Here is a 24,120-nt window from a genome sequence, read left to right on the forward strand (position 1 = left end):
TCATATGAGGCTGGGTCAATAAAATTGTCATGCAAGAGAGATGTCTACTCGGGGACAAAAATGTGATTTTGTCCTGTAATATGATTGTGGCCACTGAGTGTGGAACACTGAGTGTCAGAGGATGAAATAGCACCAGGGATTGCAGAGGCTTGGACTGCCATTGCAGCAGCCACTACTGCTTGTACACAGTGTGGCAATGCCCTGGCCACAGGGTCTAATTTGGCAGAGAAGAAAGCAATGGGTCGCTGTTTATCCCCATGGATTTGTAATAGAACAGAGGTCATACATCCCTTCCTGCAGTCTACCATTTGTATAAAAGGTTTTGAATAGTTTGGGAAACCCAGCACTGAACAATAAGTTGTTTAATCCGTGTGAATGCCTGTATTGCCTCACTTGTCCATGTCAGCTGGTCACCCGCTGACATTGGTAAGCCATAGATTAGTGTGGTCAGGGGCTCTACTTCCTCAGCATAATTAGGGATCCAGCTTCTACAAAAATTCGTTATCCCCAGAAATGACATCATTTCACGTTTAGTTTTCGGCATTGGTACTTGCAGTATGGCAACCTTTCGGGTATCCTCCAGCTGCCTTCCCACCTGCGAGATCAGGTACCCAAGATATTTAACCTGTCATTTCCACAACTGTAATTTGGACCTATTTACTTTATGTCCCTGTTCAGCCAAAAACTTAAGTATCGCTACCGTGTCCCTTCGACAGGTTCCTCCATGGGAGAAAGCTAACAGGATATCGTCCACATATAATAGGATTCGACTTCCTTCCCCAGGTGTGAACTGAGCCAAGTTGGCCGCCATTTCTTGAGCAAATATTGTTGGGCTTTCGGAATATCCTTGAGGTAGCCTAGTGTAGGTGCACCGTTTGCCTTGATAGGTGAATGCAAACCAGAACCTACTATCTTCATGCAGAGGAATGGAGAAAAAGGCATTACTGATATCTGTAACCGTATAGTATTTATTCTCTGGTTTTAGATTATTCAGCAAGGTATGGGGGTCTGGTACTACATGTGCCCTGGGAACTACCGCAGCGTTTACCGCTTGCAGGTCTTGTACCATCCTCCATGTTCCATCAGGCTTTTTAACTGGGAACAAGGGCGTATTGCACAGGAAGTCGGGGCATTCTACTAAAATCCCCAACTGCCGTAAGGAGTTAATAACTGGCACTATACCTTCCTCTGCTTGCTTACTAAGTGGATACTGTTGTTTACGGGGTCTAAATCCTGACTTTGGTGTAATCTGTACCTTCCCTGCCATCTTCATTAGACCCACATCCCCTTTGTTTAATGACCATAGGCACTGTGGGATGTCCTTCAAAGCCTGCTCTTCCTGTTGTGTTAGGAGAATATTTCAGCTGGGAGTAGATTTGTGCTCCCTCAAATGTACTGTTGGGTTAGCCTGCGTCACCCAATTTAGTCGCTGTACTTGAACCTGATGCTCCCTTAACTGCCTCTCTGACATTGTGTTCCAGTCAGTGACCTTTTTCCCCAAATCCACCCATTTTGTGCCTGCTTCCGTCGTGATTGAGACATGAGGCTCATAACAGGATCGATACAATTTGGTCATTTCCTTGGTTAAGGTGCACGTCACCACCATATTGCCCTGTGTGTCCCAGAAAAGGTCGTTTAGGATTACCCTAGTGACCTTATGTTTTAAAAATTCCTTTTCAAATTCCTTGTCAGGTCCTGCCATTTTCCTGTAATACATCGTGCAGTGCAATTGGCCTGCCACCTCTGGTGGATTACTCTCGTATTTGCTCAGGGCTATATTAATCAGATCCCTAGTTATGCTCCCTGGCCCTGTGGCTATTAAGTCCTGACTGTACCAATAGTATAGTTCCTGTAGTCCTTGGACTACCATCTGTTGAGCCATCCTCCTGGCCTCAATGCCTCGCGGCGTGGGCACCGCTGCTATACTAAAAACATGCATCAAGTCCCTACCCAACAAATTAACAAGACATACTTTTGATATCACTCTACATCGAACTGACTGATCCGTCTGTGGATCAGTGAATAAGAGTGGACATGATAGTGGTTCTTTATAGACACGCCCATTTTCTGCCTTAACAAAGAAATTCATCTGTCTCGCAATTCGATGGCAAGTCCGCTGGCCTCAGCAGGGTCCGTGATGCCTCGAGTCACATAAAAATTCTACCTCCCAGCCTTCCACTACAAACACCACCATAGGTGTTTGTTCCAAATGCATGGTAGTGTCCAGCGTTGCTAAGTTAATAACCTCACAGTCTTCCTCCCTTTCATCCCAACTTTCAGACATATCTTCCCCAGTTTCACTTTCCTGTTCTTCACACCGACAGGAATTGTCTTCTTCCCGACAGGTGTCACAAAGACATCCCTCTTCCGCACTGTGTTCCTCGTCCTCTTCTCCCTCCGTTGGATTCCCACAATGGCTACAGCAGTTGTCACTGCCATATAGTCATGCGGGATCCTTCTTGTGACCCTGTGGCGGCTGTCGCCGCTCTTCACAATCCACAGAGAAGTGTCCTCTCTTTCCACATTTAAAACATTCGCCCCTTCTTGCCCTACCTTCGTAATCCTCAGAATGTCCTCTCTGCCTATTCATGACATCCCTACTTACTCCCCGTCCCCCACGCCCTCTTTGCCTACCTCTTCCTTTCCCCCTTTGATTCTGCTTTAAAAATACACCTCCATCCTCCCCAACTGCAAATACCTGTCCCTTCTTTTTCTTCTTTTGTTCAAAATGGCGTTCGGCGTGTCTGGCATATTCTAATAAGGGTTGTAACCGGGACGTGCGATGATCTATCATGTGTTTGGTTATAAAGCTGCTTATAGGGGTTCGGCAACCTTTCAGAAATGAGTTTTTGAGTTGCTGTTCATAAGGACTGCCGTTAGTTTGATCCTGTGGGATCTCCATCCCACAGTGATTGTTAAAAGTCTCAGTTAAGTGAACTATATAATGTTCAACCTTTTCTTCGTCATTTTGAGTGCACTGATTAATGCGTGTCCAATCTGCTCGTGGGCGCCATTTGTCAGGCATTCTACCCAGGATCTCAGTGATCCCCGTATCTAGGGACCCTGAGTCATGTTTCAAAATTGTGCCATTACCTGCTCTGGATGACCAGTTACCGCATACCAGGTGCCAAACCGGCCCTAGAATTTGCCTCAATACTTGCTCAGTTTCCAAGCCATTCAGATGATAGCTTAATCTCATGCCAACTAAGTCCTCGGAAAATTTCCAAAAATTGATTTTAGGATGGGGAATTCCTTCTGTAGCTCTTTTTATGTCCTCCTTTGCCCATGGACGATGCACTAAAATAGTGGGGTCCTGTCCCTCATCCCCTGCCTTGTGGATTTGCTACCTGTATGAGGGGAGAAGTATCTGTAGGACCTACTTCCTTCTTTACTGTCCATTGTCCCTGTCCTACTGAGCCTGACCGCAATTGCATAGGGGAATCGACCTTTTGCAATACTACCATTGGGACTATCGGGGTATCCGTCGATGGCCAGGACAGTGGTATAGGCGGATATAATTGTACTGCCCCCTGTCCCTGAACCGGTTTCTGTTGGCATTCTGTCCCTTGTCCACTCACTTCATAGTGAGGGGGTCTGTCCCTCACGTCATGTCCCACCGCTCCATAAGGCGGAGCTGTGGGACTTCGTGTTACTGCACACACCGTATGTTCGTCTTCCCTATCCACAAAAAGTCACCTTTTTATCATTCGTTCTTGCTTCACATTCCTTTTGTTTTTTGTCCTTTTCTTCCTTATCCTTAAGTGATTTATTTTTCATATATTTTCTGTTGGCCTCCTCCAACCATCTCTGCGCTTGGGGAAAACCCAATTGTGTCTGTTTTTTTGTTCTATTTCCTGCGTCTATTTTCACATCTTTTACTAATTTTGAACAGGAATTTTTGTCTAATATTCCATTAAAGTCATATCGGTTTTTCCATTTTTTGAGAAACCGAACATTTCTTTTGTCTAATTTCTGCATATATTGTTCATCTTCATTTAGACCCGTATTGGTCTGACATTTGCCACATCCTGACCCCATCTTAAAAATATTAAAATTACTTTCAGTCCTTCCTTATACTAAGATTTGTCTTAGATTTTCTTTTTTTTTTTACTAAGGTCTTATTTCAAAATGTCCTGACGCACAACAACCGGTTTCTAGTCCTCCCTAAAACTTTCCTGTTGACAATAAAAGAGACTCAGGTGTGACCACCTTTTCCCGGTTCGGATGCCGTCTCCTGGATAGGAATCCGAGAGTGACTGGCCTCTGCTAACGACAAATCAGTCGGAGGTCTTTCAGTATGAGGGAATCGGAGATTCGACACCCTCCCTGCACGGGAGTTTCAGTCCCTCTGTCCCATGATTCGTACCTTCAAAGAGGCTTCCGGTCCGAAGGACCAAAATGTTAAGTAGAAAAATGGAACATCACGTCTGTTTCAGGCTTAAACGATTCTTTATTATACTTGTACAAGGAGATACCAATACTCAGATGCAGTAAAAAATGTCTAACTAATAATGTTTTTACCCTTGCTTTTATAGTGAGCTTTGCACGCAACATACAGGATGTTTACCAGACATTTATTGCTTTGCTAAGCTGTTTTTAATCTAAGTCCAAACCTCAAAGTTCATCAACACAGTTTGTTCTTCTTTTAGGTTAACGCCTTGAGCTTTTGCACGTACTTCACATAAGCAAACCTACACATGCATATGTCAAACAGAATGAAAGCTGTTATTAAGCAAAATATTATCACACCAATCATGGGATTTTACTCTCTTTTTTGCAACAGTTTCTTTCTTCTGTTGTAGAGTTTGTTTATGGCAGGGGGCCATCAGATTAGCTTCCTTTTTTGGGGGGATAGCATCTTGGGTCTGTTAGGGATTGTACAATCCATGAACTTGTGTAAGTGCTTATAAAGTGCATTTGTGTAGGATTCAGCAGTCGTACCTCTATTGTCTGTGTGCATGGGTGTCGTAACGTTTGCCACTTCTGTCTTAAGAAATGTGAAGTTTGCTTTGGAGAAATTTTTTACGGTGGTTTCCCTAATGGGGGGGGGGGGAGTGGGGGCAGGATGTGGATGTCTAGGGTGATTAGCTTGTGGTCGGATCTGACTAATGAGGAAGTGACCTCTGGTGTGGAACACCGGTTGCCCATGTTGGTAATGGCCAGGTCTAGGATATTGCTGCCCCTGGTGGGGGTGTGGATAAGTTGATCCAAGGTGCTGGAATTTATGAATTCCAGAAAACGCTAGCAAAAAGAGTTGGTACATGAGTAGTTTTCCCAGTTAATGGTGGGGTAGTTGAAATCGCCCATTATTAGGGTGTTGGGTTGTACCCTAATATTTTCCAGTGAATCAAGAAATGAGGAGTGGTAATGCTGGGTCATGGTGGGGGATTATTGCAGTCTTTCCCAGAGTTAGTTGCACTTGGATAATCTCAGATGCATTTTGCTGAGCAACTAGCCTGGAGTTGTGGACATCCTTAATGAATATGGACATGCCTCCACCTTTAGTGTTTCAGTCCAGGTTAGGCGGCCGAAAGGTGTGGTATGAATTATAGCCTGGTAATGCAGGGGTGCTCTCTGGAGCCTTGAACCAGGTCTCTGTTGCTGCACAAATGTCGATGTTCTCCATCTTAAGGTGTGCCTCGAGTGAGTACATTTTGAGGTTTAGACTTTTAGCATTGAGTAGCATTACCCTCAGATTTTGCTTGCTTGTACCTGTTACGGTGGCAAATCCTTCTTACTTATCAGGTATAGGGAGGAACCAAGATGGTGGTGGTCTCATTTCCCCAATTAATGGTGTTTCTGTCCATCATTTCATACTTCACTGATTCCATACTTCATTATGTAGTTCAATTAAGATTATTTATTCTGCGCACTTCTGAGTAGCTGAATAGGATATGGATTTAAGCTTCTGTTACCACTGTGAAACTTCTGGCCTTGCCCAGGGATATTCTGCTTAATTTGGGGGTGACACTAAGATGCATGTTAGGAGCTGGCCAGGGCTTATTCTCCCTCACTCTGTTTTTGCTGCATGATGCTTTAAGTTGCTGGTAAGCTTTACATTTGGGCATCCAAGTAGAAACACTTTTCATAGTGGATAGACTATTGTCCTGTGCTAAACATTCCATTGTGATATAAGGTTCTTGATATTTTGAAGGTCTGTGTGCTCTAACCTGTATTTCATGATGATTTCTGGACTTTTTGTTCCTTGCTTCTTTTTTGAGTACAAGATCGGAGCCCATATATGGCTTTGAAAATTAGTCGTCTTTCTGACACCTGAGCTTATTATTCAGCATGGGTTCCTGTTAGCCATTCAGCCTCTGGGTTCAGTGGTACTGGATTTTATTGTACGATTAAACTGTCTGCTGCTCTAGTAGCTCCAAGTGATAGGGATCCTAGAGCTTCATCGCCCATGGTTGTGCTGATGTAATCTCCCTTGATCCCTTTCAGGGGTCACATTCCCTTTCCTTACTTCCATATCCTTGGAAGGTGGTTTTACATATGCATAAATCTATTCTTTCCTTTGTTGGTGGAGAAGTTAGAAGAGACTGAGGCATCAACTTTCCCTGATGGTGCAGTGGCTATTGAGGTCTTCCTGCTGTCATGTTACTGGTTTACTTAGCTGGATTTTCCATCTGTCTTGCTTGCTTACTGGAGAAAAGAACTCCCAGTTGCCAGGTAGAACTTACTTGATTGGCAGTGGCATTGCCGCCTTCGCCATTGAGTGGCTTAGCCTGTTGTAATTAAAGCATGCTTTATAGAGTAGCTGCCTTCGTCATTTGCTTTATAGTGTCTCTTGCAAATTGTAGCAACACAGGAATTTGGTCTGTGGTACTCCTTTCTCGACCATTATTACATTGAAAACAGCTCTGGCATTCAAGCCTTCTAACTAGATTGTACTTAAGGACTAAAGATAGCTGGGTATTATGCTTATGTGATCTTATGGCCTCTTCCACCCTGGTGGTGTACTACATGGGATTTGACCCAACTACAGAGCATATCAAGGAGAGTCCTTTGTGTTGGATATAGCAAATTTGTTGTCTATAATAGCTGGGCTACATTACTTTAAAAGGGAGACCCCTCTTGCTGGATAAAAAATACCTTCCTGCACTCTTCTGTAGGGAGACACTTCCTCAAGCTATCCTTGTGTTTTGGTGTTCCCTGTAGAATCCGGGAAGTGTGTGCTGCTGCTGTGCTCGTTGCTAGCAATGGGAATACCATTTCATCATTGTTACCTTTTGATTTGCAGGAAGGTACAATTGATATGGGGTTATGGTCACTCCTGATAATGGATCTTCCAAAAGAAAAAGATAATGAATTTTGATTTTTGGAAAGGATGACCCTAGCCATTAGACTCCTCTGATAAATTCATTGGTAAGTTAAAAATTCCTCTGTTATGCTTCTATGACAAGAGCTTACTTAATGGATCACAGAACAGATTTCCTTCAGCCTTTCTCCCATGGATGTGAGCAGTCCCTTCATTTGGCCTTGGCTGTTGAAGTTGCTTGTAAGTCGGGCAGATGTACAGTTGTAAATCATTTGGTAGCAGTGTAGGTGTTGAATCATTACATTTGTGTCTTGATATGCAGACAGTGTGCTCACTGATGGTTGGGGACAAATCGTATTCAGGGGATAGATGAGCTCCTATAGTTAGCGTATGATATCGTAGGGTGCTCCAGCACTGAAGATACATGCCCCTAAGTGTAGGAGTTTCTGTGGACAAAAACAAGTGCCAAATTCTGACTGTAGATATAGGATGAGCTCAATCATTGACCCATCAGAAATGCTCCCCATATAGATATCCTTTTATCTGTTGTTTGCTTTGCTAATTTCAATTATATTTGCATTCTGTTATGAAATGCTATCCCTTTGAATGTTCATTTTTGAGTCCTGTTATGTAACTACCCTTCAGTTATATTTCTTTTTATTTTCTCCTGCATAAAATTGGTCTTCAGGTTCTATGATGGCTGTTAGACGACTTCAGCTTACAGATATCCTGACTGATCATGATGCAGCAAATGTTTATCATTACGATCACAGCTGCAGTACCCTAAGTTATATGGGTTATATTTTGCTAAGGATGTAACAGCTTTCCAGATTCCAAAGCTTCAGGGCACTTTCTGTGCACCCAAACTTTTTTCAGTTCCAGCTAAGCAATCTAAAAGTCAGGTTTGGGTGCCAAACCTTTCAGAGCTTTAATGCCAACAAAGAGCGAGGCTGAGACTTAGAGAACATTTATAGAAAAAGAGAAAAAAAAAATAGTGTCCATCACTGCCACTAAAAGCAAGGGGAATAGAGGGAGGAAGTGGCTGCTGCAACAGTGATTATTCCAACATTTACTAGAGTAAGTTTACTTACACAACTGCACTGTGTTCATCATTATGATCACTGATTTGCTGTTTGCCAGGAAGTTCTTGTGAAACTCATTGTTACTGCAGTTAAAAGCTATAGTTTTAAAAGACTACCCTTGCCTTTTGATTGCAAAAGCTACACTGAGCCAAACCTTTTTTTTGCTCGAGGGGCTTTATGTGTGAACAAATGTTAGTGAACAGTGCTGTAAAGAACTTAAAACAGTCAGTGTTCTTTGACCACTGAAATTTTACATTACCTGAGAGCTTTTGTAGCATTATTTCAACAGATAAGCTGTAATAAGCTTTACAGTGCCTTAAAATCTCTGTTTTGTAGTGCATAGAGTTTTTACAAAAACACTAGGGTAGCCATCTTTACCCAAGTAGTGTTAATGCACATCTATTTGATCTGTAATCTGGACACAATACTGCAGGGGTGCATATCCTGTCTTCATTGTGCTGCCTTATGGTTACTTCTACCCTCTAGATGTATTTATGCAGCTGTAGAACTCAAATTTTTGATGGTTTAATCTGCCGCACCATTTTCATTTTATCACTTTTTGCTAATAATTCAGTTGTAGGTATGAGGAGTCCTGTTCCTAGGAGTGATTGCATATTTAGTCACTGTCCACATGTAATGAAGAACCACTGTTTAGGTTTGGGCTGTTTGTAAATGTATTTTGTGTTAAAACAGTCTGTTAATTTTAGCAACGGTTAATCTATATTAGCTTTGTGAAATGTCTTTGTGTTAAGATTTGCGGTCAGCTGTTTGAGGATTTTCTGCCCACGTCCCCTTTGTAAATTGCCATTTACAAGTATTAACATTGAAGTTGGGAAAGCATATAGAAATGCAGAGTACATTGCAACTCATGATTTTGTTTACATAAAAGCAGATCAACACTTGGTGAAAATTTACAGTAGACTCTCAGCAGCTATCTGAGCCTGCTTCTCTCACTGAACTTTCACTGTCCAGAAGGTAATGCAGCTTTATAGACATTTTATTTTAACCAAGTGCCTAACACATTTTCTTATTTTTTTATTTAGTACTTGGATCTCCTGCTGAAGCAGATATGCGACATTGTGGAAAAGCACACTGAGTTAGACGTGCTGGACGCCTGCGCCAGGGCATTCTACATTTTGTGCAATGAAGAGTACACTTTCTACAACCGTGCGAATGTAGCCCGTAGTCAATTAGTGGACTTGTTTGTGGATAAGTTATCACAGGATGTGGAGGAATTACTGCAGGTAACAAGCTGATGGAGGCAGGGCAAAACATGGAGTTACCTCAGGATAACCAGCTTGATGATTAGAATAAGATGTTAAGAATTCATAGCGCAGAACAGTTGTAATACACACAGTGCTGAACGCCTGAAATACCAAATGGCATTACATTGACCATAAAAGATAAAAAAAACTCTCAATGCTGAAAAACCTTAGCACATTTTCTATGCAGGGGGCTGAGTCCCCTGCACCCTTCATTTGGAGTGGTCCACCCCCACACCCCCTGTTACTTATATATACTAAGTCCAAGATTGCTGTACAGTGGGGAAAGGGGAAAACACTTGTCCCTGCTGTACCACAGTCTTGCTGGCATTTTGATTTTTGACCTCTTGTAGTCTGTGTAATGCCATATGGCATCATAAATATGAACCATAACAGGCTGAGTGTTGGAGGGAGCATTCTGTGAGAGGCAGAACAGGATCAATAACTGCAGATTGCCTAGTCAACCTGTAGAAATCTTATGGAGAGTCATTGCACAGTAAAGCCTTAAAGTGGACTTAGAATGCTGAAGAACATGGGATCTCGCTTTCTTATGACTGGAAAGCCTATGGTTTATGGATTTTCCCCAAATGATCCTTTACTAGTACATCCCCTTTAAGGAGGGAATACTTCACACAGCTATAATATCTAACTTTGGGAAGTCATTTAAACAGTAATATGTAAGATGTGGGCTTCCCAGCAATGGATACATTGTAACCATTTGTTTCATATGTTGATTAAACCCATACATTGTTAAACATGGTGAATTAAACCTATAGTTAAAAATATGATTTTTAATTTGACTTCTTAAAATTTCTGCTGTTATGGTAAGTATTTATGTATGTGTTTGACTGTCCAATGAAACAGTTTTTTTGAAGGGGGTTTGCACCTTTGCATCCCCTTTATTGTAGGATTCTTTCTCTCAAACCCCCTACTTGTAAATCTGTTACCTCTACAGTTGCTACAGCTATTGGAAGGCAGCAGAAACATTCCCATTTCTGAAATTAGGGGCATTCAAAGTTCCAAGCTTCTTACATATAGGAGGCACCCCAAATACCCCACACATCTGCACTTAACTTTGAGTAACTGTTTGAAGCAGGTGGAGGAGCAATATAGGCTATAGTTTATGGAGGTCAGGCAAGATTTGGAAGAGTTAGCTCCATTGTAGTAAACTAGGTAAGATATGTTGAGTTGCTGTGGGCGCACGGGTGCAGCAGGTAGGAAAAGTTTTGGAGAAGTGAATAAAAGTAAGCTGAGGCAGGATGATATGCAGTTAATGCTTGCCACAAGCTTCACAGTAATAAGATGAGTGAGTTGTTTGAGGTAACATGCTTGGTTGCGTAAGGCAGATAAATTACTGCTGATGGTAGGACAGGATGCTGAGTTAATGTGGTTAACAGGAAGCAAGAATTAAAGAACAGAAATAAATTCCATGGTTGGATTAGTAATGCTTGGTTTATGTGATTTCCCTGGTAAGACAGATTTTACCATTTAAAGCTTCAGACAACTGTTTGCAGACTGAATCAGTTTTTTTTCCATTGGGAACAAAATGATATTCCATTGTCTTATAAGAAATATGATTTGCTGCCAAAGAATTTCCTGTACCAGTTCCTCTTGTTCTTCCAGCATTGACGGATGTATTTATTACAGTTTGTAATCTGCTTCTCCCCAAGAAAGTATAACGTTCTTCAATTTTAAAAGGTATTTACATTCTAATCCCAGATCAGACCCAGCAGTGATCTCTCTGGTAAACCCAGCTGCCAGATATCTGGCTAATGCTAATCCCTCCCTATCTAATGAGGATGAGAAAGCTTTTGTTAGATTTGGGGAAAAAATGTATATTCTTCTGCAACACTTATTTGTAGAATTCTCAGCTGTCAGGTTTGCATGTTAGTTTACTCTTGCCTCTTTTGAGCACATGAGCGTTTTCCCCTCACCTAAGGAAAAAATATTTGTGTAATCTTATTGCTTCTGTGTCTGTTCTACTTTTTGTAGTGTGCTTTTGATTTGGCTGATGGCACTTCTACAGCTGCAACCACTGGAACTGTTACAAGAAGGTTTGGTTGATTGTGTATTCAAAACCTTCCTGAGGATGTTGATGCTAAAACTTTGAATTATTCCTTAGAGATGTAGTTTTTTGGTCCATCTGCTGCAGAAGTCATTAAAATGTTTGATGAGAGAGGCAAGCTGATTCAGGAAATTTTACAGATTTTTCATACTTCCTTCTCCAACTTTGTCAAGGGGTTTAATAGAAACCCTTTTAACAAAAAGCAATTTAAGTAGACATTGCAAGCTGCTAGTAAGCTGACTCTTAAAAAAGCAATGGCAAGGAAGTTCCAAAAAATAAATGAGGAAAACTCAAAAATAATGGAAAGTCTAGAGGCTGAATGTCTGCCTTAAATTCTCCTAACCAAAAATCTGAACCTCCAATTCTTTCTTTAGCAAAAGATAGTTTCAGAAATATGGAGATGGGAAGTGACTCATCATGGGTACAGATGGCAGTGGAAATCTTTCCTCCCTTCCAGCAGATTCTTCCACATCCACCTGATCAGACTTCGCACCCCTCCTGCCATTCAGAATCTTCTGGCTCATAGGGTTATAGAAGCTGTTCCTCCGTCTAGGAAAGGGGAAGGCTTTTATTGAATAATGTTTCTGCTGTCAAAAATAGAAGTCTCATGGGAGACCAGTCTTACATCTCTCCTTTCTAAAGCAGTTTATGAAAGTTCCAAAATTCAAAGTGGTCTATTCAAGATCTGTCATTCCACATGTTAGTTTTTAGTGACCCTGTATTTAAAAGATGTTTATCACATTCCTATAGATTTCAGACATTTCTTAAGGTTTCCTTTGTCAGGATCACACTTCCAGTTCTCTTCATTACCCTTTGGGTTATCAACTACTCCAAGGGTATTCACAAAGTGTCTAGCTCCTGTGATAGCCTACTACAGACTGCATGGTATTCACATTTTTCCTTATGTGTACAACTTGCTTATCTTTGCATAGTCTTTTTCAATGTGTCAGGAATCTTCTCCTGGATAAGAGGTCTCTTGCTTGTATGAGGTTTTCAGGAGAACATTCTAAACATCATGTGACTTCTCAAAGGATTGTTTCCTGTGATGTCTCCTGCATATCACAGTAGTATATTTAGATCTAGATCTGTTTCTAAGTTTTCTCATTCAAACCAAGGCCTCAGCAAAAGATTTTCTCAGGATACAGGACCTCCTTGATTCTCATGATTCCTGTAGCCAGACTCTACATGAGAAAATTCAGTAGTACCTAAAATCATTATGGTCGCAAAATGACATTTCAGATTACTGTTATGGGTTTTGTGAACAGGAAATGTCTTTGGTAGAGAGACCAGTTTTATCTAAACCCAGATGTCCTATGTGCCCTTCCAACTATAGCATAGTCTGTAACTACAGTCATCTCAAATTATGGGAGTAAAATTGCTAGGTCTTTGAAACAAGAAAGACGGACCAAAACACACAAACATAAAAGAGATGGCAGTAATAAATGCTGAAAACTCTTTCAGTCATGTTCCAGAACCATTACAAGTAGTTACAGATAAAATGTGGTAGATAAGCAGGGGGGACCAGATCTTATCCTATATGCAGACTAGCCATGGTAGACTGGAATAAAGCTTTTGCACTCAATCGAGGCATTCCTTAAAATGGAGAACACTGACATCTGTGCAGTGACAGAGACCTGGTTCAAAGCTCCATTGAGCACCCCTGCATTACCAGGCTATAATTCATACCACACTTTCGGCCACCAAACCCAGACCGAAACAATAAAGGTGGAGGCGTGTCCATATTCATTAAGGATATCCACACCTCCAAGCTAGTTGCTCAGTATAATGCATCCGAGATTATCCAAGTTCAACTAACTCTGGGCAAAACCGCAATCCAGATTGTAACTTGCTACAGACCCCCCCCCCCCCACCATGCCCCAGGATTCCCACTTCTCTTTTCTTGATACACTGGAAAATATTAAGGTACAACCCAACACTCTAATAATGGGTGATTTCAACTACCCTACCATTAACAGGGAAAACTACTCATGTACCAACTCTTTTGCTCAACATTTTCTGGGAATCATTAATTCCAACGCTTTGGATCAACTTATCCACACCCCCACCAGAGGCAGCAATATCCTAGACCTGGTCATCACCAACATGGGTGACCGGTGTTCCACACCAGAGGTCAACTCCTCGTTGGTCAGATCCGACCACAAGCTAATCACCCTAGACATCCACATCCCGCTCCCACCCCCCATTAGGAAAACAACCGTAAAAAATTTCTCCAAAGCCAACTTCATGCTTCTTAAGAGAGAAGTGGCAAACTTCATGACACCCATGCAGATGGACAATAGAGGTACGACTGCTGAATCCTACACCAATGCACTTTATAAGCACTTACACAAGTGCATGGATCGTGCTATCCCTAACAGAACCAAGATGCTATACTCCAAAAAAGGAAGCCAATCTGGTGGTCTTTTGCCATAAGCAAACTCTACAACAGAAGAAAGAAACTGTTGCAAAAAAGAGTAAAATCCCATGATTGGAGGAACTCCCTGGTCAGCTTCAGTAAGAAGCTGAGATCCTTCATAAAATCCTCCAAAGCTAGTTATGAAAACAAAATTGCCACTGATTCTAAAGACAACCACAAAGCATTCTATAGCTATGTCAAAAATCTCAATGGCAACACTCAGATCTGCTCTGAGTTACAGCACAATGACACTAGATATACAGAACCAACTGATATTGCCAACATCCTGGCAGATAGGTTCAGTGCTAACTTTACCCCCCTCTCACCCCCTAAAGGGCCCATCTTTATACCAGAAGAATGCAAAGTTCCCGTAATCACGGCTGCACAGGTACAAACTTCACTATCCAAACCCAAGAACACAGCATCCATGGGACCTGACAACATCCCAGGCTGCCTTCTACATGAACTACAGAATGAACTGGCACCCCACCTAAGTACCATGATCACTCATAGCCTCACCTCAGGCTTTGTGCCCATTGAATGGCGCACCACGACAGTTATCCCACTCCACAAAGGGGGGGGCCACAACAGACCCCGGGAACTACTGCCCCATTAGCCTGATGAGCCTCGTCTGCAAGGCCATGGAACGTATCATTATGGAACTCATAAACAAAGACATTGGAGATCTCCAAACCTTGGACCCCACACAGTTTGGGTTTGTAAAAGGCAGATCATGTCTCCTAAACCTGATAGACGTCTTTGAAGTAGTCACCAAAGCCATAGATGAGGGTAAGGTGGTTCACACAGCCTATCTAGATCTCGCCAAGGCGTTCAACACCATCCCCCACTCTGGAATTATAGATAAACTCACTAAACTAGGTATAAATCCCTATCTCACAAGATGGGTTGCAAACTGGCTTACTGAATGAACCCACACTGTGAAAGTAGCAGACTCCAAATCAGACTTCAGACCAGTGACAAGTGGAGTACCGCAGGGTTCAGTCCTGGGTCCTCTCCTGTTTGGTATCTACTTCTCTGAAGTACAGGCTAACACAGAAGGTCTTTGACTAACTAAATTCGCAGATGACTGCAAACTAGGAGCCATAATTGAAACTCCTAACAATGTGGATATCCTACAAAAGGGCCTCACTGAGACAGATGCCTGGTGTCAAAGACATGGTCTCAAGCTCAATGCCAAAAAGTGCATTGTCATCCCCTTTGGTAAAAATTCTGTACCCATGAACTACCACATAGGCGGTAGTCTACTTAACACCGAAAGTGTGATGAGACCTTGGGACACAGGTGCACAGTAGTCTCTCCTTTGATAATCACATCACCAAAGTGGTCAGGAAATCCTTCTACGTGGCACACCTCATCACAAAAGGTTTCTCATCCAGAAAAAGAGGTCATTGTTCCCTCTACTCATCACTCATTAGACCCGTTATAGAGTACAACGCCCCTTTTGGTATGTACCTCAGAAGACATCTACAACAACTGGAAAGGCCGCAAAAATACCCCACAAAGAGGATTACTGGCCTCAAACAGATGCCTTATGCAGACCGCCTCAAATAACTCCAGCTTTACTCCGTCGCATATCGCCTACTCAGAGGCGATCTCTGCCTAACATACAAAGCTATGTCAAACCCAGAGCTGTTGGACATGCTTCACTTAAAGAAATCCCAATCCCTCCGAGCTACATGCTCTAGGGACCTAAACCTTGTCACCACAATAAACAGAACATGCTGGAGGATTAGATTCCTGTCTCAGAGAGTTCCCATACTCTGGAACAGACTACCTATCTATGTCAAACAGAGCTCCTCATTAGCACTCTTCAAGAAAAATCTTGATGATTGGATGGGTAATAGGAAATTCACCCTGGGGATCACTTCTGTGGCTCTGCTTGACAGGGGCACGGGAAAATAATTTTCTTGGGTGGCGAAAGCCAGGGTACATTTTTGGCTAGGCTTGTATAGGCCCTAGGGCCAATAGCCTAGTACCTACCTATGAACAGCACAGTTTTATTTTGCAGGCATCTTTCATTCCATCAGCGCAAATGCTTGTGGCAGACAAGCTGAGTAGGCCCAGAACAGACCCTCTCAAATGAAAACTGAATCAGGGGTCTTCCAGAGTTGATCCAGCTGTGGGGAACACCTCAGATTTATAACAACCAGCTGGCAAAATTATGCTCCAGGATTCCATGCAAGAAGGCCTGGTATCTGATGCATTTGTTTTTCCTGGGTCATGAATGTTCCTGTATGCTTTAATACCATTTTTGCTGATGTCCAAGATTATTCTGGAGGACTCTCCATAGATCATTGTAGTGACTTCTTTTTGGCCCAGGCAACAGTGGTTTCAGTCAGTGGTTCTCTTTTCTTTTGGAGATGGCCAAGGGAAATACAGTAAGCTTCTTCAGACTAGACTTGCACAGGAAATGGGAGTGTTTGATACATCACATCTTGAAATAGCTGCAAATAACTGCCTGGTTGATTAGTCTTAATACCCTTTAATCATATTTTTTTTCTGAGGACATGCAGTAGGTATGGGAGAGCAGGAAAACCTGGTACTAGGAAATCCTATATTAGCAAATGGAAAAGATTTTCTAGTTGTTGCCAAGGAAGAACCAAGACCCTTCTAAAGCTAGTATTTCCCTGGTTCTGCAATATTCATGAGAGTTTGTTATTCATCATTTTTCTTACTCCTCTGTCAAGGTTCATTTTTTGGCTATTTCAGCATGTCTGCCCATGGATCCTCCCTTTTTAAAGGTTCATAGATAAGTACTAGGCATGTGGGTCATTTTAAGCGTAGCCAGTTTTCCTTTCCTGTACTTTGTGAATGTAAGGTAAACATCTTAACCATTATACCAACCCCCAGGACCCTGTTTTACAACTTCCAAGTCAAAATGTTTTGAAAGGGGTGTTACATACCAAACCACATATAAAACAGGTGGCTCATCTCTGGGATTATAACTTTGTTTTAGTAAAATTAATGCTTGCTCCATTTACACAAGCTTCTGAGGCTGATATGAGGTTTTTGATGTGAAAAACAGTTTTGCTGATTTCTCTGACTTCTGCAAGAAAAGTATCCGAGTTGCAGGCTCTCGTGGTGCGTCAGCCTTATCTCATTTTTCCACAAAGACGGGATTTGCTTAAGAAGTAATCATTCCTTTGTGCCTAGTGTGCATCTGAATTTACTTTGAGTCAAGCTATCTCTCTTCTTGTCTTATTTCCAGGGCCTTAGAAATGAGGGAGATGGGATCCTCCATACTGTGGATGCCCATAAGCAACTTGGATATTATCTTGACAGAACTCAAACTTCCAGAACCTCTGGTCAGGTATTCATTTTTTATGAAGGGAAGAAAATGAGACAACCTGTGTCTAAGCAGACTGTCTCCAAATAGTTGTCTCATGCTGTTATAAGATAACTCCAAGCAGGATCAGTGATCACTCTACCAGGGCACTGCTTTTTACTGTGGCTTTTTGGAAAGGGTAGGATTCTAAAGGTATTCTAGAGGCAGCAACTTGGTCCGTTATTACTTAGCACTAAGAACTACATGACTTCTCCTGATCTAGAGCAGGGTTTGCTAGGACCATTCTCCAGGGGCTCTTGGATTTTCATTTTCCCTCCCTCCCACTCAGTATAAAGTATGGTAATCTACCCATATAGCTAAGGCTAATGTAGCAGTGATCAAAAGGTGAATGTAGGGCAGTTGTGTAACTAAATTTACCAGTAGATGTTTGAATGATCACTGCTATAGTAACTGCTCCTGCTGTCTTATTTTTGTATGTTTTTATTGCCAGGGTGATGACTTTGATTTTTTAGTTTCCTTGCATTGACCTTTTCAGAGCTTTAGTCTCCCTGTCTCATTTGGCATTAATGCTGTGAACGGTTTGGCACCCAGTCAACTCTTTTTCTTCAGTTCTGCTTGAGTTGGTTAATGGTTTGGATGCATGGAAGGAGCCCTTAAACTTTTTTTTTCCAAACACTTTTATTGAATTATCGACTTGTGACAGACAAATTTACATTCATATAAAGTAATCAAACTATATTAAAATAACAGATCTTATACTTCACATATATTGCTATATATTATATAACCTAGGCAATATTACATAAAGTATTAAATTCCTGCCTTTTTTAAACAAGAAACATCTTTATTAAACCATCACTTGCTACATAGGCAGTCGTACATTTGTATAAATGAAAACAAACCACACTGGCACCATCCTAGTTGCAAGCTTTTTACATCATAAATCATGCTAGCACACTCCCAGTTGCAAACACTATACATCACTTATAATCTACCCAATTTTTCTTACTCAAACATTACATAGCTCATTTAATTCCTAACACCTTTTAAACATCATTCCTCTCTTGTATGTATTGTTCCCACAATTCACATTTTTTTCCTCTGTAGTTTGCTCCTACCCCTTTCTGAAGATTTCAATTCCAGTTGTTTTATCTCTGTTATATTCACTTCTTCCAGTACAGCTGGTTTAGATTTTGATTTCCATTTTCTAGCAATTGCTTTTTGGCAGCCACCATTATTAGACACAGCAAGATCTTACCATGTCTAAAGAATTCCGATTCTGTATCATAGCTCAGAAGAATCTTCTCCCTTGTCAGACCAGTCTGCCCACCCAGCATTTGTGGAGCCCTTCAAGTTTTCTTTCGACAGTGCTCCATTTGATGGATCATTCTTGTTTGGCTCAAAAGTGAAGGACACACTGTCCAGGTGCAAGAAGCTGTTGGAGTAAATTTTTCAACCCCCTAAGGACTTGCTAGGAGCCAGTGTGGGGGACGAAAGATGTGGGTCATGAAATCTCAGTGTCCTTTCCAAGATGGACATGGAGATGGTTCTGCCAGAGGTGGGGGGGGGGGGCAATAATGGAAAACGGAGCTCACATGGCAGCGGTGGTCCACAAAACCAAGGATCTAGAGATTCCTTCTCTGACAGATTCTGTCATTGCCCCTAAAAGGAGGCCCAGTTGGCCCCTCTGGAGGCAATTGGGGATCACTTTTCCCAGCACCAGAAAGCCTGGCGAGATATCACAAAAGGCACTTGGGTGCAGAGGATTATTTTCAGAGGTTATATAATTCCGTTTCTCTTCCACCTCTGTCCTCACAAAACTTTACTGATGTAACACCCAAAGGAAAGGAGCAGCGCTAGAGATACAAAAGCTGTTAGATAAGAGGGTCATCTAAGAAGTCCCACCAGACCAGAAAGGATCCGGAACTTAATCATGATTTTTTTTCGTGCCAAAGAAAACGGGAGACTGTAGACCAGTTCTGGATCTCAGCAACTTGAACAAAGTTTGACACTGAAAGTTTTGGATGGTCATGGTTCAGTCCCTTCTGCCTTTTTTTGGCAAGGACGATTGGGTGTACTAGATAGACCTTCAAGATGTGTACTATCACATAAAATTGAACAGGTGGTCCAGAAGGTTCTTACACTTACGACTGGTTGCCAGTCATTACCAGTTCAGTGCTCTGCCCTTTGGTCTCACAACAGCCCCCAGGGTGTCCGTCAAATGCATGGCAGTGGTGTGAGCTCTTTTAAGACTGTAGGAATTCCAAGCGTTTCCATATATAGATGACTGACTTATTACCGCTCTGACTAGGCATCTACTCATAATATCAAGAAACCAGGTACTCCAAACTTGCTTCTTCCTTGTGGGAATCCCAGTATAGTACAACAAATCTCAGTTGCTTCTGTCACAAACTCTGGCAATCATAGGAGCATATTTCAATACAGTATCTGGGACAGCCTCTCTTCTCCTGAACAGGGTTCAGACTTTGAGATTCTGAATCGCAAAAATTATTCACACCACCATAATTTTAACTCAGCTAATTCTTCAAGCCTTAGGGTCGGTGTCAGCAGCCCTAATTCTTGTTCCCCTGGCAAGGTATCATAGGAGAATTCTCCAGTGGATGCTAGCATTCCAGTGGTCAAGTCTTTATCAGAAGATGTCAGTTCAAATAAAGATCACACAGATGTGCAAGAAGTACCTTTGGTGGTGGATTAGGTCAGACCAGCTTTTACAAGGCTGAGTCTTCATTGTCCCTCAGCCCAAAGGCATAATGACGACAGACGTTTCTCAGTTTGTGTGGGGGGCACTTCCTGGGGAAAAAGTCCATGGCACTTGGTCCCCTGAAGAGGCCAATTTGCATATAAATGTTCTGGAGATGAGAACATTGCTTTTAGTGTTGCAAGCCTGCCAGGATGCTCTGCCTTTGGGAATAGTTGTGATCCAAACAGAGAATGTGTAAGTAGTTTGGTACATCATCAAATAAGGAGGAAGCAGGTCCTCTCCCTTGTGTCAAGAAGTCCTCAGAATGTGGCAGTGGGCGATCTTGGCCAACAATTTTCTGATAGCAGTAGACATTCCGGGGAAGTCCAACGTGATAACAGACAAATTGAGAAGGTCCATTCTTCTACCTCACGAGTAGTCTGGAAAGAAAAAAGTGATGGAGGCCTTGCTGCAACCTTTTTCTGTCTCCCCTGAACAACAAACGCAGTGGTTTCTTTGTCCTAATCCCCCAATGGAGGAATCATTGAAGGACGCTCTGCTCCACAACTGACCATCTGGTCTTCTCTGTGCTTATGCACCAACACCATTGATTCCCAAATTCCTACAGAAAGCTGCAAGGTTAGTGTGTGCAATGTCATTTTTATTTCATCTTACTGGCCTCGACAGGTTTGGTTCCCCTTCCTTTGGCCTCGTCTAATTTACCCGCCTTGGATTCTGGATCCAATTCCAGATGACCTGTCTCACCTGATGGTTCACCAGGATATGTCAAACCTAAAGCTGACAGCATGGTTTCTCCATTTCTGTTAATAGCCAGACATATACTTCTGTCTTCTCATGAAGTTTCCAGTAGGAAAATATACAAGAGTAAGTAGAAGAGGTTTGTTTGTTGGGCGCATCAAGAAAGTATTGATCCCCTTACAGTCCCTATACAGAGTGTATTGGAATTTGTGGCAGAAAATTTTAATGCGGGAACTAGTTCCTCTACAATTTGAGTTCAATTAGCAGCAATCTCTAACTTTCATATAGGAGGTGACAATTCTTCTTTAGCTTCTACTGAGATATGCAAGGCCTTTCTAAGAGGTACTATTTTACTTAGACCACCTTATAAAGATCCTGCTCCTCCATGGGATTTGAACCTTGTTCTACAATCTTTAGTCCATTCCCCCTTTGAACCAACTGGGAAATGTGATCTTAAATTTTTGACCTGGAAGACCTTGTTTCTAGTGGCTATTACCTCTGCCAGGAGAGCTCTGAACTCCAAACATTATCCTCTCAATCTTCTTACCTGGTTTTCCATAAGGATAGGGTGACATTAAGAACCAACCCTACCTTCCTTCCTAAGGTGGTGTCAGAATTCAGTATCAGTCGGCCTATTAACTTGCCTTTTTTCTTCCCCAAATTTGAAAACAAAGGTGAATACATGTTGCATTTACTAGAAGTTCATAGACAGCTGTGTTTCTACTTACACAGAACAAAAGACGTTAGAAAATCTAATCAGACCTCCTGTCTCTTCCGACAGACATGGTTCACATGGGTATATCAAACCTAAAGCTGACAAGCATGGTTTTTCCATTTCTGTTAAAATATCTGTTGCAGATAATTTGGAAAAGTGTGTTACAAAAGTGACATTGGCAAGATGGATTACGAACAGCATAGCCTTTGTCTACAATAAATCAGGCATTCCATTACCAATTCTTACTGAATTTTAAGCCATAGATGCGATGTGCGTTTCCCTTCACCTGTGACTTCCTTGTGATGAAAAAAAAAACATTACTGTACCTTACTGCTGACTGTCAGAATAACAGTTGTAGCATCGAAAGTAGTGTTGTAGTGTTTCTAAATGTGGGTATGTCTCTCTACATTTTTTATGGGAAGTATCTAAATTAATATGGCGGATGTTTTGTGCGCTCCCAGCAGTAGTGGCAGTGTATACAGTACTGTAAGGTAATCAAAAGGTATATGCCTTTTTCCCCTCTGTAGTGCAATCCTGGAGTTAGTGTATATAGTTGGGGAGGTAGGGGTGTAGAAGGCATAGCCCTCCACCTATTTTGATTTTATACAATCTAGTTTCTGTTAAAGAGGTTAAATAGTTTATGGCTGAAAATTCAGTATTTTGAAATTCAGCATTGTAATCTTTCAATATAATGAGACTCAGTCAAATGAGTTTTCAGTATTTTTGAAATTGGGTATTGTTGTCTCAGTCAAATGAAATTCAGTATTTTGAGTTTTCAGTCATGTGAAATAGATCCATATTATCACATAAAAATGAACAAACGCTCCAGGAAGTTCCTCCGCTTCCGGCTGGGAGTCAGTTATCAGTTCCGAGCTCTGCCCTTTGGTCTCACCACAGCCCCTCTGAGTTTTCACCAAATATATGGCAGCAGTAGCAGCTCACCTGAGACTGCACAGATTCCAAATGTTTCCATATTTGGATGACTGGCTCCTTACCACTCCCACCAGGCATCTAGTCAGTCAAGAGATTTCACCTTAAGCATTTGCTCTCGTCTAGGTGTAACGGTAATCTTGCCAAATCTCAGCTAAGGCCATCCCAACAAATGGAATTCATAGGAGCCTGCCTGAATATGACTTCTTACATAGCCTCCATTCCTATTCACAGACTGCAGAAAATAAGATCACAGGTAGACATTCTTCTCTCCAAAGACAATATTCCTACTTCACAAGTTCTTCAGGCTCTGGGATCCATGGCGGCAGGCATTAGTTTAGTACCGCTATCAGGATTCCACACGAGAATCCTACAGTGGCTTCTATCCTCCCAATGGTCTATTGTCACTCATCCTTTTTCTCACCTCATCCGAATTACCATTTGCAGCAAGAAGGATTTATCTTGGATGGAATCCGAGGAATTTCATTTGAGCCAGCCGTTTGTCTGTCTTCATCCCCAGGCTATAGTGACCACGGATGCCTCCCAGATTTGGAGGGGGGGCATTTTTAGGAAAGACTTTCCAAAGCACTTGGTCCCTGATATAGGCCAATCTGTATATCAGTGTTCCGGAACTGAGGGCAGAGCTCTTAGTGTTGCAAGCCTTTCAAACTCTGCTCCCTTTTGAAACGATTGCAGTTCAGTCAGACAACATATCAGAATATTGAGACATCAACAAGCAAGGTGGAACCAAGTCTTACCCCCTTTGTCAAGAAGGTCTCAGAGTGTGGCAATGGGCAATTTCTTCATACCACTTTCTGGTAGCAATGCACATACCGCCAGGGAGCTCACATGTGATAGTGGACTAATTGTGCAGATGGATCCTCCTGGCTCATGAGAGGTCTCAATTCCAGTGCTCCTAAGGAGATTTTCCGTTGCTGGGGCCAGCCTTGCTGCGACCTATTTGCATCCCCCAGAACAAGTCCTGCAGCTACTTTGCCCTAATCCCTTCTCAGGGGGAGTCCCCAAGAGATGCTGTACTTCACGATTGGCCCTCCGGACTACTCTATGCCAACCCCCCATTCCTCTAATACCTCTTTTCTTGAAGAAGGCCACTCATGGCCCCATTTTGACCTCTGCAAGTCTGGTTCCCCTTTCTTTGGCCTTATCTACTTCAACATCCATGGACTTTGTATGCTGATCCAGATCTCTTGTCCCATCCTCCGGGACTAGTTCATCCCAACCTGAAAAACCTCAAGCTTACAGCTTGGTTTTTCCATTTCCATTAATTGCAAGGCAAAATAACTTATCTTTCCCAGTTCAAAACATTTGCTAGCTTCCCATAAAACTTTCACAAGGAGAGACTACCTCAGTAAATGGAAAAGATTTTCCATATGAGCATGGGATAACAAACTTGAATCCTTTCTTGGCACCAGTTGAAGGGGTTTTGGAATTTTTATCTACGCTCTTCGAACAAGGAGCTGCTGCTTCTACCAACAGGGTTCAGCTTGCTGCTATTTTTAATTTCCATAACTATTTTGAAGGGCAGTCTTTAATTTCACATAGGATGTGCAAGACTTTTCTAAAGGGAACATTAAGGTTAAAGCATCCTTATGGGAACC

The 24,120-nt window shown here is 42.1% G+C and overlaps 1 protein-coding gene across 1 annotated transcript in view; it reads left to right on the forward strand.

Moving 5' to 3' along the window:
• Window positions 1–24,120, forward strand: part of STAG3 (stromal antigen 3) — a 4,836,058-nt gene that overhangs the window by 2,642,896 nt on the left and 2,169,042 nt on the right. The window contains exon 19 of the mRNA XM_044077272.1: window positions 9,390–9,590. Coding sequence (XP_043933207.1) covers window positions 9,390–9,590 — 201 coding nt within the window. The remainder of the gene's footprint in view (window positions 1–9,389; window positions 9,591–24,120) is intronic.

Source organism: Protopterus annectens, chromosome 7.part0 (genome assembly GCF_019279795.1).
Source record: "Protopterus annectens isolate FY-2018-M chromosome 7.part0, PAN1.0, whole genome shotgun sequence".
Taxonomy (NCBI): domain Eukaryota; kingdom Metazoa; phylum Chordata; order Ceratodontiformes; family Protopteridae; genus Protopterus; species Protopterus annectens.